Source organism: Festucalex cinctus, chromosome 18, assembly GCF_051991245.1.
Source record: "Festucalex cinctus isolate MCC-2025b chromosome 18, RoL_Fcin_1.0, whole genome shotgun sequence".
Classification (NCBI taxonomy): Eukaryota; Metazoa; Chordata; class Actinopteri; order Syngnathiformes; family Syngnathidae; genus Festucalex; species Festucalex cinctus.
In genome coordinates this window covers 19,626,710-19,642,498 of record NC_135428.1, presented here as the reverse complement: position 1 = coordinate 19,642,498, position 15,789 = coordinate 19,626,710, and the positions used below count along the sequence as shown (strand labels likewise).

The 15,789-nt window shown below is 39.2% G+C and overlaps 1 protein-coding gene across 5 annotated transcripts in view; it reads left to right on the top strand.

Annotated features, from left to right (window-relative positions):
* The first annotated feature begins 608 nt into the window (after positions 1-608).
* The window catches only part of igsf9bb (immunoglobulin superfamily, member 9Bb), a 140,629-nt gene continuing 125,448 nt past the window's right edge, over positions 609-15,789 (top strand). For all 5 annotated transcript variants that reach the window (XM_077505110.1, XM_077505109.1, XM_077505112.1 and 2 more), the window contains exon 1: positions 609-870. In XM_077505110.1, the coding sequence (XP_077361236.1) occupies positions 807-870 (64 nt within the window). In that variant the 5' untranslated portion in view covers positions 609-806. The remainder of the gene's footprint in view (positions 871-15,789) is intronic.

Genomic DNA, 15,789 nt, shown 5'->3' with positions numbered 1-15,789 from the left:
GCAGCTCCGCAAAGGTTTCACAAGCCAACCCACCTTGAAAAGGCTTTCTCCGATGTTGCGTTAAGGTTCTCATGGAAATTTGAAACTCTAAGCCAATCTCAGAGGGAAACTGTTCGTTCATATGTCGTCTTTATAACAATAACCTTTTATTCGTAATTCATTTATGGGAAGCCTTTGGTTAGTGCTGTTCTATGGTGGATACTTTGCCCATAATGTACAAGATACTTTAAAAGTTTTGTTTTATTTGGTTATTTATAAAACGGTGTACAGTACTGTATCCATAACAAGGGAGAGGTATCATCACATTTTACAATATGTTCACGCTTTCTATGCTAGTATTTAGACCATTAAAATGCCTAAAGATTACAGTTTAATTTTTGTCATCGTTGACGTAATTTCTTCAGGAGAGAACCAGAAGCTCTGAGCGAATATGAGACAGTTGAATGCATCAAACCGGCACAAAAACTGACAGTACACCTAACCAATCAGCGATCGGATTACTCCCAAATCCACCAATGCGAGTAGCGCAAAGGCGGGCTCGCGATGACCTAACCGTTGTTGCTCGGTCTCCAAGAGTCGTTTGCTGTAGTCCCATTGGCGCAGGTGATCCGTCTCGGGATGAGAGAGGAGTGTGGCGGCGAGGGGAAGAGAGGGGAACGCTCTGATGGAGAAGTGTCCAGGGCTAGGTTTGAATTAAAAAAGGATACAGGCCACCTTCAGCATCCACTGGGACACTCGACGATGACAGCTTCACCGAAAGGGGCACTTTGAGATGATGAGGTTTATTTCCGGTCGGGAATAGTACTATGATTTGGTATGTGGCCACTTTGATAGCAAGTGTATTCAGCACCCGAGGAACGGCCGCTCAAGGTGAGTTGAAGCACATTAGCTTTTAAGTACCGGCGACTTCTGCTCAAAGTTTAACCCATGAATCGCTTTTATTTTAACACATGTATTCATTTGTCCATTTGTTGAATAGTTTCTGTGTTTAAAATTACGTACTTTGCAAAGCAAAGTTGGTTCATTGCTTCACCTGTGTTACGCGTCCACACTAAGCCAATCATTAAGGTTCTTCAAGGAGGATGTCTGCTGCAAAAATGCTTTTGCTGACTGCAATATTTGCAGTACGCTCACAGCTGCATTATCGTAGTGGGAATCTGGTGGAGTATTTTTAATTTTTTAATTTTCGGGGCTTTGAGAATTACCTCTGCAAAGTAGAAGGTGAGCCAGCGGTTGCAGCATGCACCTGGCTTCCCAGACAGTTAGTGTTAATGTTAATGTGCTTGAATATGATTGCATGGTGGGTTGCCCTAGTCTTACCACTTCTGCCCGCCAGAGAGAGCACTACCTGTGTGAGTGTGCGTGTGTGGACGTACGAATGTGGGCTTAACGCAGGGGTGTCAAACTCATATCAGCTCAGGGGCCGCATGGAAGAAAATATATTACCAAGTGGGCCACATCGGTAAAATAACGGTATATAACTTATATACGATTACCGTCATTTATACGCAGATTTTCGTGGACCAGCCCTAAATTACAGAACTCAAGTGTAATTATGTTGTTCCGAAGAATAACACAAATGCTAATGGAACGCGGCAACACTTTCCCGGTATACGTTCCGGACGTGTTAAATCGACCTGTTTTGCATATATATTGTATGCATTCCCAGAATGCATTTCCTGGCGTATTTAATGACGTTATAAGGACGCTAATCCTTGGCATATCGATTTTTGTTAACAGTAATTGAATTTGTGTCGTATTTAACACATTTATGTTGGTCTATGATTTAAAATAATAATAATAACAATTAAACAAACCATAACTTTAAGTTGTGTGAAAAAAATGACATCCAGGACAATTCCCCCGTACGTTGCATTGCTCGTCTGAGGACTGCTTGTGAAATTACAAATTTTATATATTTTGATTGTGGCCGGCTGATTAATTAGTCCGACATTACAATGTTATTTATTTATTTTATTTTTTTTTACTTTACAAAATCATCTCGCGGGCCGGATTAAACCCCTTTGCGGGCCTGATCCGGCCCGCGGGCCTTATGTTTGACACCCCTGGCTTAACGTAATAGTCACTCGACACTGCTGCCTCTCCTCAAGTTGGGGTCAGCAGAACTTATGATGTCAAGCTTAATGTTAAAACTACATAATAAACATGTTGATTCAGTTCAGCTGTGTGCTGTGGGACGGTTGACTTGAAAGGCTTTTGCATCAAGCAGTTGACCCTGAATTCTGACCTGGGTTTTGCATAGTAATTGTGAAATACAATCTGTTCAAATGAGGTGTTTAAATGAAAGTCACATGAGTGTGGGTTGTCGTTGTCATTCAGAAAGCACCCCAGCACATTTATGGGAGCCCAATCAATTTGAAAACCTGGCCAGGACAGACACCAGCTGTCTCCCTTCAATGTGTGATCCAGCCAGTCTGCACCAGACACAACATTGTTTATTGTGGCATTGTACAACAGACTTTCCCCTCAGGGATCAACATAGTATAAAAACATACAATGAATGTAATTGTAAAGGTTAATGTTAAATTTATTAGAGACAGCAATGCCAAGATGATAATTGTTTTAATAGGTCATCTATTTTCCATCCATCCATCCATCCATCCATCCATCCATCCATCCATCCATCCTCTACACCGCTTACTTGTGTTTCGCTTGTGTTGGAACTGACCTTATATGACTTTAGGCAAGTGTCAGGGTACACCCTGAACTGGTTGCCAAGCATTTGCAGGGCACAAATAAATTTTATTTAATTGAAATCTTGTAGTTTTTCTCTATTTATCTAATATTTCTTTTTATAGCCACATTATAAAGTATAAAAATTCAGGGTTCCTCGTGTGCTAGCAGTAACCACCTACTTCCAGAAATAATTTCACCAATAATTTCATCTTTCTATTTCATTTTTGGCTCTAATAAAGAAAGAAAACTAGGGGTGCACCGTGCACCAATAGATCAGTCGGCCGATTTATCAGCTATGATTTCCTTGAATTTTGGGGGATCAGTGATTGGCCGATCCCTTAAAAATAAACTGATCTTTTCCCACCGATCTCATCTCACTCCTCAGAGGTTTAGAAAAGTCTACTGTCTTCTTATGCTGAGATGACTAATAGGATTTTCATTTTCATTTGAGAGAAATACTTAATGTGCAGTTAAGACAACTAATTTGTATTATTTCACAAATATTGTCAATGTTTTCCAATAAAACAAGATTGGAACACTGAAGATGTAGGCTCGTTATGGAAAAAAAAAATAAAAAATCGGCAAAACAGAATTGACAGGTCAAGCTTTTTAAAAAAATTGGGTATTGGCGCACCCCTAAAACAAACCAGCAATACATAAATAATGAAATGATTTTGCGGTACAGTATATTACGTAGCATAGTGGTGATAAAGCTGTTAGCTTTTCTACCTCACAGTTCTGAGGGTCAAGCTTTGAGTCTCGGCTCTGTCCTTCATGCATGGATTTCTTATATTTTCTCTGTGCTTACGTGGGTCCATCTCAGAAAATTCCAGTTACCACCCATATTTGAAAGCATGCATGTTAGGTTAATTGAAGACTTTAAATTACACATGGTGTTAATGTTTGAGAGTGAATGATTGTTGGTCTGCGTGCACTCTGCCATTGGCTGGCGACCAGTCAAGGGTGCGCCCCATCACTCTCCCAGTGTCAACTGGGATAGGCTCCTGCTCACTAGTGCTGTCACAAATTAATCTTTTTAGGATCGATTATAATCCTATCAATCTTTCCATCGAATACGCACTTTTTATCTGCATGCTTTAAGTTGTGAATTTTTCTCGCATTGTGTGAAGCAGCAGTAGCTTTCTGTCCCACCTAGCTACAAAATCCCCTCCTCTTTCCCACAATACTTGACAGTTGACTTTCTCCAGAGTGGCAAGTGGAGATCGAGGGATTAAATGAATACTTAACTAAATGAATGAATTAATAAATGATTAAATGCAATAAATACATTTACACACTCACTGAGTGGCATACATGAAATGAAACAGTGTCCCAAGTGTCGTGAACAGCCTACCATTGACGGAACTGGTTCACATATTTAATATACACATGAAGTTACACAGCACATAGCATTATAGGAGGTCCATATTTTTTTGACGGTACTGTACTGTCAAGGTTATGAGCATTACAAAATGAACTATCATATTTTTTGGGACTGTAAGTCACACCAGTCAAAAACAGCATCATGAGGAAGAAAAAAAACATCACTGGTGTCACTTTAAATCCTCCTAGAGAAGATAACTCAAAACAAAAATCCCAATCGAGGTTGATAGCCATGAAAGGCCAGCCAACCCTTGTACATCCATGGCCGTACCTGAAAGAATTTTTTTTGCAATATGATCATTTTAGGATTTTTCAGAAAATATGCCAAAATAGTACCATATGCAAAGGCTTATTTCATAGTGAAGGAGTTGGACAATCAAAGTTTTTATTGGCTCCAAATGTTGATGAAAGGTTGTTAATGGGGTAAAAAGCTCGATCCTCATGTGCCCACATGGCCGAGTGACCTGAAGTAGGGGGTCCGAAATGGTCTTTTTGTCGCATAGCCATATTTGGTGCCCTTCTGTTCCCCCACCAAAGACCAGAGTGCATTTGAAACTCTCTCTATACAGTAGAATTCCCATAAATGATGATAAATCAATTGAAATCCCACCGACACAAAACATTCCCAAAAATAGACCCCAACATGTCAACAAGAATATATTGCGTTCACTTTTGAAGTGTTAGTATCGCTAAAAATAATACACCAGATAGACAGTGCCAGAATACATACATATAGCAATTTACAAGTTTGTACCTACCTAAGATACGGGCCTCCGAATATGGTCCAAATTTAATGCGCAATACCCGGATGATCCCCAGAGTAGGCGTGTCACCAAAACTTTGAAGGACCTTAACTCAAAAACTGTTTGAGCTCGGAGGCTCAAACTTCAGATTCTTTTGACATCATAATGGACTAATGGAATAAAAATCAGGCAAATTGAAGAGGTGTCACTGGGGAGGTTCTGGCAGTTTGTGCCAATTGACACAGAATGACCCGATAACATTATAGTCATTAGAACTTTGGCCTTTACAGAAATGTTTTTGGGTGAGGTGGGGTAGTGGACAATAGGCCCCTGTGATGTGGCGTGTGTCCTTAAGGAACAGTTTTGATTTATTGACATGAATCTCTATTTCATCCTCACCTCCAGTGTCTGCGATCAGCACTGACTTACCCCTGGCAGCGTTCTGTGACACGAGTCGTGTTGGTTGAGAGGAAAATAGTCCGGCAAGTTGACTTGAGTCACAGAAATAAAGCGTGTTTCTTCTAAAAACAATTTGTGTTCAAAAGAGTGATACATTTGCATCACTAAACTCCTTTCTGAAAAAAGTCAGACGCCATTACCGTCGGGCACTATTTTTCTGTTCGTTCGTATCACTGTGCGTCGCCCTGTAGACAGCTGATCGACGTGCTGCAGACAGCTGATCCGCGCGGCTTCCGCCTTCGAAACGACAAACAACTTGTAGATTAGTGCGCGTCTATCAGCTGTATGCGGGGCGCCGCGCAGTGATACGAACGAACAGAAAAATAGTGCCCGGCGGTAATGGCGTCTTGACTTTTTTCAGAAAAGGAATTTAGTGATGCAAATGTATCACTCTTTTGAACACAAATAGTTTTTAGAAGAAAAACGGTTTATTTCCGTGACCCAAGTCAACTTGCCGGACTACTGTCCTCTCGACCAACACCGGACCAGAACTCGTGTCATAGAACGCTGTCAGGGGTAAGTCAGTGATGATCGCACACATTGGAGGTGAGGATGAAACAGAGATTCATGTCAAAAAATCCAAACTGTTCCTTTAATGTCACTCCACCCCCGTGCATTACTTCTACTTTAAGTAGTTTGGAAACTATTATTTTAGAGTTTCACTTGAGTAAAAGCTAAAAGCTTCAGTTGATACTTTAACCTCTACAGAAGTTTATTTTAAATCCTAATATTTATACTTCTGCTTGCTTACTTTTGGCACCTCTGCATCTGAACAGAACTCCAACATAAACCAAGGACCCACCGTAAGTCATGACACAGGGTACTAATTACATGCTTTCTCATTTTATCGATTCTTCATCTGGCCTTCAAAAGTGCGCCCACTTCATTGCAATTAAGAGTTTGACATTTTCAGAAGTCAAAACCTTATTTCCGGAGGGCTTCACTGATAAGATGTAGCCATTTTGTCTTTTACCTTCATTATAAGTTGACTTCTGATTTTAAGCAGAGCCATGTGAAGACGTGTGAGATTGAGGTCCTGATGAAACCTGACCTATCCGCAAAATAAATACACACAATACTTCCCCACCTGAGTAACGAACCTGAATCTGTTGAAATCTCACAGCACATTTTGACTCAATTGGAAAATGCTACGTAAAATCAAGATGTGGTGATGTGGCGAGAGCTAACTTAGCTGAAGCTGATGCAAATGAGCCGGAAGCGCTAATACTAGTATCAGGCAAATTAAGGCAAGTTAAGTTCTCAAGAACTGATTAAACCAGTGTGGCCGACTAAGACAGAAGTTGAAACAGTTGACGGTGCTATACTGGAGACTGACGATCATGACAATGATGCTGTCACTGTTCTGTAATGTCAAGTTTACTAGCTGAAACAAGATGTTGACAGATGTGTCAGATTTGAATTTATCCTTTGAAGAGGCCTGCTTCCGATTTGAGGATCATTGATTTGAATGCATGTTTGCCGTGATGCATGTCCGAATCCGCTATTGTTGTATTGGGATAACAAGTTTTTTTTGTGCTCTTTCTTTTTTCAAATCTCCCTCACCTTGGTGACTTCCTTGGTTGGTGATTTCAGCTGCATACTGAACCCCCAGCTTTGGACAAATTGAAGTTTGTAATCGGGGCTTGATGTGTCAAAAACTTGGTTGAGTTGTATGGCATGATTAGATACATTAGGGTTTACCCAGTCTATCTGGCCTATTCAAGCAATGATTTGAGATAAATGGCTGTTTTCCAATCGGCCGATTATTATTATTTTTTTCTTAACTTTTCAACAATACATTTATGAATTACATGCAGAACATTTGGTTTACAATACTTTGTACTATTAGTATTTGTTAAACTTTACAACAGAGAGAAAAACTGGCAAAAATCACCAAAATAATTTTCGGGGGCAGGGGGTTATGGTGGGGCTGCTCGACTATGAAGAAAATATTGATCACGATTATTTTGGTAATAATTGAAATCACAATTATTTTTTGGTACAAAACAAGAAAACGTTTAAACGTAAAACATATTAAAAAATATAATTCTTTGAAACATTATCATGAAAGTTCCTTTTAGATGGACCAAAATAATTAAATTAGTTATTTTAAAATTTAAAAAAGGTGCAAATGTATATACATTTAAACAACTCAATTAGTATTCATGGTTTTTTATTTTATTTTATTTTATTTTTATTTATTTTTTTTATGATTATTCTGATGGTCTAGTAGTTAGCACGTCCGCCTCCCAGTTCTGAGGACTCCGGTTCGAGTCAGGGCTCCGTCCTTGCTGGGTAGAGTTTGCATGTTCGCCCCGTGCCTGCGTGGGTCTTCTCCGGGTACTTCGGTCTCCTCCTACATTCCAAAGACATGCATGGCAGGTTAATTGGGCACCCCAAATTGTCCTTAGGTGTGCTTGTGAGTGTGGATGGTTGTTCTTCTCTGTGTGCCCTGCGATGGCTGGCAACCAGTCCAGGGTGTCCCCTGTCTACTGCCCAGAGCCAGCTGAGATGGGTGCCAGCACCCCCCGCGACTCTTGTGAGGAATAAGTGGTCAAGAAAATGAATGGCTGGATGGATTATTCTGATTTTGTAATTGTGGAGTGTAAAAATTGAATTTCTAATTGAATTTTGATTAATTGCACACCTCTAGGTATGGGGGTGTTTGATTAATATGATTTTTGTCTCACAGTATGTGTTAATGTGTCCAAAAAAAATTCAGCAAAAAGGAGTTTTTAAAATAATTAATTTCAAACGATTACATTGGCTGACTGATAAACCGGTCTAGCTGTAGCATAATTATTTGTGGCCTTAACTTTGTCCGTTTGACACTCCCCTTCCATGATAGTAAGTTGTCCGGATACCCTGGGAGGCTTTGTGATCTTTACCTCTGCACAGATGTTTTTCCTCGAAACCAATCACAGTCACCACCACCACCACATAAGTGAAACACGCTAGGGTGGCACTGAAAGCCTCTTCTATCATTTCTTAAAATGACAACATCCATATTAGAAACATGAATGAGAATGGGAACAAACTCACCTGTACCCAGCTTCAGCTTCCTTTGGTCATTAAGCGATTATTTTTTAACTGGTCTGTGTGTGCTTGTCTCAGGCAATTACAGGATCACTTTTAACCTTTGTGTGCACGTGCGTGTACGTGTGTTTCTGTACTTGTGCAGAAATGTGAAGAGGGCTGGCTTTAATTCTGTTAACACACTTTGGGTAGCATTTTTTTGTATAAAGAGGGCTATATATGGGAATAGAATTCTCAGACAGAGAGTGCTTGGGAGGAAGACTGCTGACGACAATCGTCCGTGAATCTGCAAAGTTGTTTAGAGTAAGAGTGTTGACTTCATACGTTACCTTAATTGAATCCCGCTTGAAACATGAAGCATAAAGTGGACATTGGTCGTGACAGTAGCAATTCAGTGATGGTTCTTACATGCAGCAATGGCGTGACACCATCTTTAGTAGACCTGTTTTTGTAATGTGAATGAGTACAAGATTGAATTTCACAAAAAAATCCAAATTGGACTTCACACCCTGCTGTGTGAATGTAACGATCGGTCCAGACAGCCAGAAGATGTATTTTGAGAGAAGTCCACTAAAATGCTCAACCATCAGCTCCGACATACTGCTAAAGAGAGTTTTCTAGCGGTAATAGAAGTACAGTCCGTACAGTATAAAAATGGACCAATCAGAATTCAACAACCAATTTTATGAAGATCGGACTTGGATGAATTGAATTGGGAAAATCCCCCCGATTAGGAATGGTTGAAATATGACTGCTACGGGCTGGTGAGTCCCCTAAATGGTGAAAAGATTTTGACTAGACTCGTTAGAAGATTTGATAAAGTCTTACAACCGACAATTCAATGGTTTCAATCAGGACGATGATTCATATGCAGGTATCAGCTTTCTGGCAATCTACTTAAACTTTTCAACATTCTATACTCATCCACAGTCAACTTCCCCAGAGCTGCTTATTTCAGTGGCTGCTGAAAAAGCCTTTGGGTTGAATATGAACACCTACAGTATTTGCTCTTCTTGAGAAATTTGGTTTCGCCTCAACTTCTTGACATAGATGATAAAGGTTTGAAGACAAATGTGATTAAATCAAGTGGTTGCACTTTCTTACTTGCTCTGCAGTTATTTAAAGGGGGGAGTTTGTAATTTATCGCCATAATGTTCTTATGTCATTTGATAAAATAGAAAAAAGCAGATGACTCTGACCTGACCCCACTTGTGTCCGTAATTTGAGATTAAAAGGTGTACTCAACATTAAATCAACTTTTTTTTTTGGCTGATAAACTGTATAAACAGGTGTCTACTAATGCTGTCTACATGCCCTTTGACATTATTTTTGACATTTTAGTACGTTTCTTGAAAGCTTGAATTTGTGGCAAAAACTGTGTGTTTGGTGGCATCTTAAGGTTAAACACTGGGATAAACACAATTTGGCTGTCCTGTCATTACACAAGAAGTGGCTGACTATGTCACTTGTGGACTGTGACGTAGTCGCCCCTGCCACCCACCGGCTCAGTCTCGTACACGTCTCCTTAAAACGCCTTCTTAGTGAGTTGCTGCTCTCAATCACAGCCAGACCACGCCCAACCATCTTCCCATTCGCAACCCAGCGGTCCAGGCAACACCCCATTTGAGCGCCGATTAAAATCTCAGTGAGGGGTGGAGCAAGAGCCCGACTTCCTGTTGAGTTTCACTTTAAGAAACCACTGCACAAATGGATAAAACAACGAATAACCTAGGAATAATTTAATTACAATGACAGAATTTGACTCAGTGGATCAAAATACTGTAGTAGACTTGGTTCAGCAATTGAAACCTTCCACGAGCTGTCTTGACTCAATACCATCTGGCGTTTTCAAAACCATTGTGAAATTTGTTCAGATCGATTTACAGCAAATAATTAACTGCTCACTTTAATCAGGTGAGCTTCCTAAATCTCTGAAAGTAGCCGCCGTTAAGCACATTCTAAAAAAGAGAACACTGGATGTCTCCCTGCTAGCAAATTATAAACCAATCGCAAACCTTCCCTTCGTAACCAAAATAGTTGAAAAAGTGGTTTTTAATCAACTCAGCAATTTCTTGAGCTTAAACGGACTTTTGGATAAATTCCAGTCAGGTTTCCGACCTCATCACAGTCCAGAAACAACTCTGATTAAAGATTGAGATAAAGGTAAGATTGAGCACTGATGCAGGGAAGGTATCGGTGCTCGTCTTGTTGGACCTCAGTGCAGCATTTGACACGATTGATCATAATATACTGTTGGACAGGCTGGAGACTTGGGTGGGGTTAAATGGAACAGTCCTTAAATGGTTCAGGACCTATTTGGAGGAAAGGAGTTACTTTGTGACTATTGGAAATTTTTAATCTGATCGAAAGGCCATGTGGGGTCCCTCAAGGGTCAGTCCTTGGACCCCTGTTGTTCAGTCTGTATATGTTACCTTTGGGTCAAATGCTTCAGAGTGCCGATGTTGAATATCATAGTTATGCAGATGACACACAACTGTATTTATCAATGTCCCCAAATGACAGCAGTTCTGTTAACGTATTGTGTCATTCTCTAGAGCAAATTAACAACTGGTTGAACCAAAATTTCCTTCAGCTAAACAAAAACAAAACGGAGCTCATTGTTTTCGGCAAGAAAGAAAAGAGAATTGCTGTTAAAGAACAGCTTGAGTCACTGTCTTTAGAAACTAAAGACCAAGTTCGAAATCTTGGGGTTAGGGCTGTGCAATTAATAGAAATTCAATTACGATTTCGATTATTACCCTCTACGATTTCAAAATAGGCATAATCGTACAAAAACGATTATTAATTGTAGAGCTGAAACGACATTTCTTTCTCGGCTAGCCGCTGAGATAGTCGTAGTCAAGCTAACGCAGTATGCATGACAGTACACGGGGCTGTAAGAAACCAAATTTATATATATATATATATATATATATATATATATATATATATATATATATATATATATATATATATATAGCCTATATATATATATATATATATATATATATATATATATATATATATATGTATGTATATATATATATATGTATATATATATATGTATATATATATATACTAGGGGTGTGAATTGCCTAGTACCTGACGATTCGATTCGTATCACGATTCACAGGTCACGATTCGATTCGATACCGATTAATCCCGATACGAATGGTCACGATTCGATACCGATTAATCCCGATACGAATTTCTAAGTCGATTGTTGCGATTTTTTTTCATTCATATTTAGAAAATACTAATCAGTAAGCTTGTAGAGTGTAAGATTTATATGAAAATGTATTATTTATTTATCTGAAATTTCAGTCTTATAGAGGTTGTAATCTGTTTCATGTTTGAACAGCATTAAAATAAAAATATTAAGGCTTAATGTGCCGTTCATATAACATTCTTCCATGCTCAAGGTGTGAATCCTAAAAAAAAAAAAAAAAAAAAAAAAAATCGATTCTGCCGATTATTGAATCGATTCGAGAATCGCACGATGTAGTATCGCGATATATCGCCGAATCGATTTTTTTTAACACCCCTAATATACATATATATGTATATATATATATATATATATATATATATATATATATATATATATATATATATATATATGTATATATATATATATATATATATATATATACATATATATATATATATATATATATATATATATATATATATATATATATATATATATGTATAAATATATATTTGGAGTTTGTGTACAATGGCAATATCAATGCACCAAACTTTTGGGCCAGACGTCAGTAACACAACTTAGTCCTGAAGTTACGTTCAAGCCCCAGGTAAGAGGCTAAGACATAATTATGCTGATGTTGTATTGTACGGCGCCTGTTGCCAGCGTTTAGCCGTGACTGCTAGCTAATAGCGAGCTAACAGCAGTGTTAGCCGTCATGCGCAACCCTAAACCGGACGCTGGTTTGTCCGCCTTTTCAGCCGCGTTGAGTTTATTAATGATGAACGAATTGAGTCGTTTGAATGGCTCGTCAATGTGAACGATGGGAACCGAGTCTTTATTGACAGCGGACAACGACCAGACCCTTTCCCACTATAGTGCGCCAAGCATTCGCTTTCGGAGGGAGCGTTGTCTTCGCATATTAATGTCAATCAAACAATTTAGTGGCTCGTTAAGGTCTGAAACAAGCAAAAAAGCAAAAACAAAAAACAACAACAAAAAAACACTGCTCGCTGCGCGTGTCATGCATGGCAGAAGTGAAGAACACAACAACAAGATCGGCCAGCGTACAACAACAACTCCAGTGCGATGAGCAGGGGGAGAGGAAAAGCTCGCCACCAAGTTCTAGAAGTGAGTAACTACGGAGTAGATTTGATAAATGACAGCTAGACAATCAAAACACGCAGTGTACACACGTGCTGGACAAAGTATGTAGTGTTGTACATATACATTTATATTTTCCTGTGTTCTATAATATCCATCCATCCATCCATTTTCTTGACCGCTTATTCCTCACAAGGGTCGCGGGGGGTGCTGGCGCCTATCTCAGCTGGCTCTGGGCAGTAGGCGGGGGACACCCTGGACTGGTTGCCAGCCAATCACAGTTCTATAAAATCATGAAACCTTATTGAATGTTGTTTTTTAAGACTATTCAATATGTCAAAATGAAACAATGATTGGCACAACCTGTGAAGCATCACGAGTCCTACAAAAGTGTAGACTGTGGTGTGAAAGTGGAGAGAGAGAGCAAAACTTTATTGTTGATGAAAATACACCTCGAGTCTGATGCACAGTGTTCCCTCGTTTTCTGCTGTGGTTAGGTTGCACAAAATACCCAAAATTCATGAAGTTGTTAGCTTTATGTTTTAACTTTATTATACATGTTTTAAGGCTCTAAAACCACACAGTTCATACACTTTTCTCGAGGCATTTACATTTTCTCAAATTCTCTCTTGAACATTCTCAATGTTCAAACTTTAATAAATTTTATAAAATAGGTATATTACTCTGCGATTGGTTGGCAACCAGTCCAGGGTGTCCCCTGCCTACTGCCCAGAGCCAGCTGAGATAGGCGCCAGCAGCCCCCGCGACCCTTGTGAGGAATAAAGCGGTCAAGAAAATGGATGGATGGATGGAAGGTATATTACTGTGTTAAAAAAAATCTGCAAAAAACAAAGCCATGAAAAGTGAACCGCGTTATAGCGAAGGAACACTTAATTTTTTAAAACATGTCCTCCTTTTTGACCTTATGGAAGTGGCCACCCTACGTGAGGATTAGCAGTTCAGAAAAAAGGATTGATGGACTGCACACTTTGATGCTGACTAATTTGCCATTCCTATCACTTATTAACAAACCAGTCTTACGCAAATGTGCTATTTATTTAGCCGACAAAAATTGCTATTGTGGGTCTGATGTCACTTTAGTTCCATTGAATAAAATCTATGGGAAGAGATTTGTCTTTTAACAAATGGACCAAACAGACTTTATAATAATAAATTATTCTAAAGTCTGTTTGGTCCAAAATGAGCTTTTTTTTTTTTTTTTTTTTTTTTTTCAATTTGTCTTAATATTTTCAAATGTTTAAACATTTTCTTGCTTGGAACAAAAACATAAATAATCGTTCTGAATAATTGTGATTTCAATTATTACCACAATAATCGTGGATTCGTGATTATTAGTTTTTCCATAATCGAGCAGCCCTCCTTGGGGTACTAATAGACTCAGACCTGACCATCAACAATCATATTAAATTCATCACTAAAACAGCCTTTTACCGGCTGAAAAACATATCCAGACTGAAGGACTGCATGCTGTAAGCAGACCAAGAGAAGCTTATCCATGCTTTTATCTCCAGCAGACTAGATTACTGTAATGGTCTTCTGACTGGACTCTCTCAAAAGAACATGAGACAATTGCAGCTCATTCAGAATGCTGCAGCTCGAGTTCTGACCAAAACAAAGAGATCAGAACACATTACTCCAGTACGTACTTAAGAATTTACACTGGCTCCAAGTCAGCTGTAGAATCGATTTTAAAGTTCTGCTACTTGTCTATAAATCACTAAATGGTTTGGGTCCTGAATATATCCAAGAAATTCTGATTGAGTACAAACCCAGCAGGGCTCTGAGATCTACAGACTTGGGCCAAATAGTGGAACCCAGAGTTCGAAGCAAACATGGTGAAGCTGCATTTAGCTATTATGCTGCACACAGATGGAATAGGCTGCCAACAGAAGTGAAGTCACCCCCGAGTGTAAATGCTTTTAAATCCAGGTTAAAAACTTTGCTTTTTTCTCATACCTTTGATTAGGGACTTTTAAACAGCTTTTTTTTTTTTTCCTTTTTAATTATTATTTTTAATTATTTTAAACTTCCTTATGCGAAATGTTTTAAAGTTTGTTGAATAATGTTTTAATATTGTTATTGTATGTTCTTCTTAGTAAATTTTGTAACCTATTTTTATTTATTTTTCTTCTTCTGAATGTTAACTGTTGTTTGTTGATGCTTACGTGTTGTCTTTTCTTGTGTAAAGCACATTGAGTTGCCTTGTGTATGAAATGTGCTATACAAATAAACTTGCCTTGCCTTGCCTATATCGTTAGATGACATAATTGGGCTGGAAAAATAGCAATCACGATTATTTGATTGAGATTGTTACCATTGTTGTGATTAAAACAATTTGTGATTTCAAAACGTAATATTTATTCGACTACTAAAGCTGCTCAACTACTTAAAAGTGTCATCGTAGCGTTTGTGCGTGACAGAATACCATGCACCAGAAAAGCTTTCTTACCTGATATGTCAGGATGGATGTGGCAGGAACTTGTTTTACTCACTCACAGCTGTCTCTAACTCTATTTCACGTACTCAGGGCTAAAAAAGTTACCCAAATGTCCAGAGGCATCAATAGTGGTGGAGTAGTTGAAATGGACTGTGGGGGCGGAAACAGTGCTGCACTTTTTGAGCTGAGGTCGGTGCTCAAGGGCACATCAACCAGTTAACTCGGAAGCAGACTGGCAGTTTCCAACGACTAGCTGATATTTTTACATTTTAGTTCACAGTGGGAGGCAGATTGGCTGACTTAGCACATTCGCCTCCCAGTGGCCGAGGATGCAAGATCAAGTCCAGGAGTTTGCATGCGCTCCCCTTGCCTGGATGGGTCTTCTCCGGGTTCTCCGGTCTCCTCCCACATTCCAAAGACATGCATGGCAGGTTAATTGGGCGCTCTGAATTGTCCCTAGGTGTCCTTGTGGCTGTGGATGGTTGTTCGTCTCTGTGTGCCCTGCGATTGGTTGGCAACCAGTTCAATGTACCCCGCCGACTACCTGAAGACAGCTGGATAGGCTCCAGCACCCCCGTGGCGCTTGTGAGGAGTGAGCGGTTAAGAAAATTGATTGATAAATGAAGGGCAATAATTGGCTGATTATAATGGGTGGCCGATTAATCGATCCGGTATTGTTTTGCATCATGGTAAACATTTTT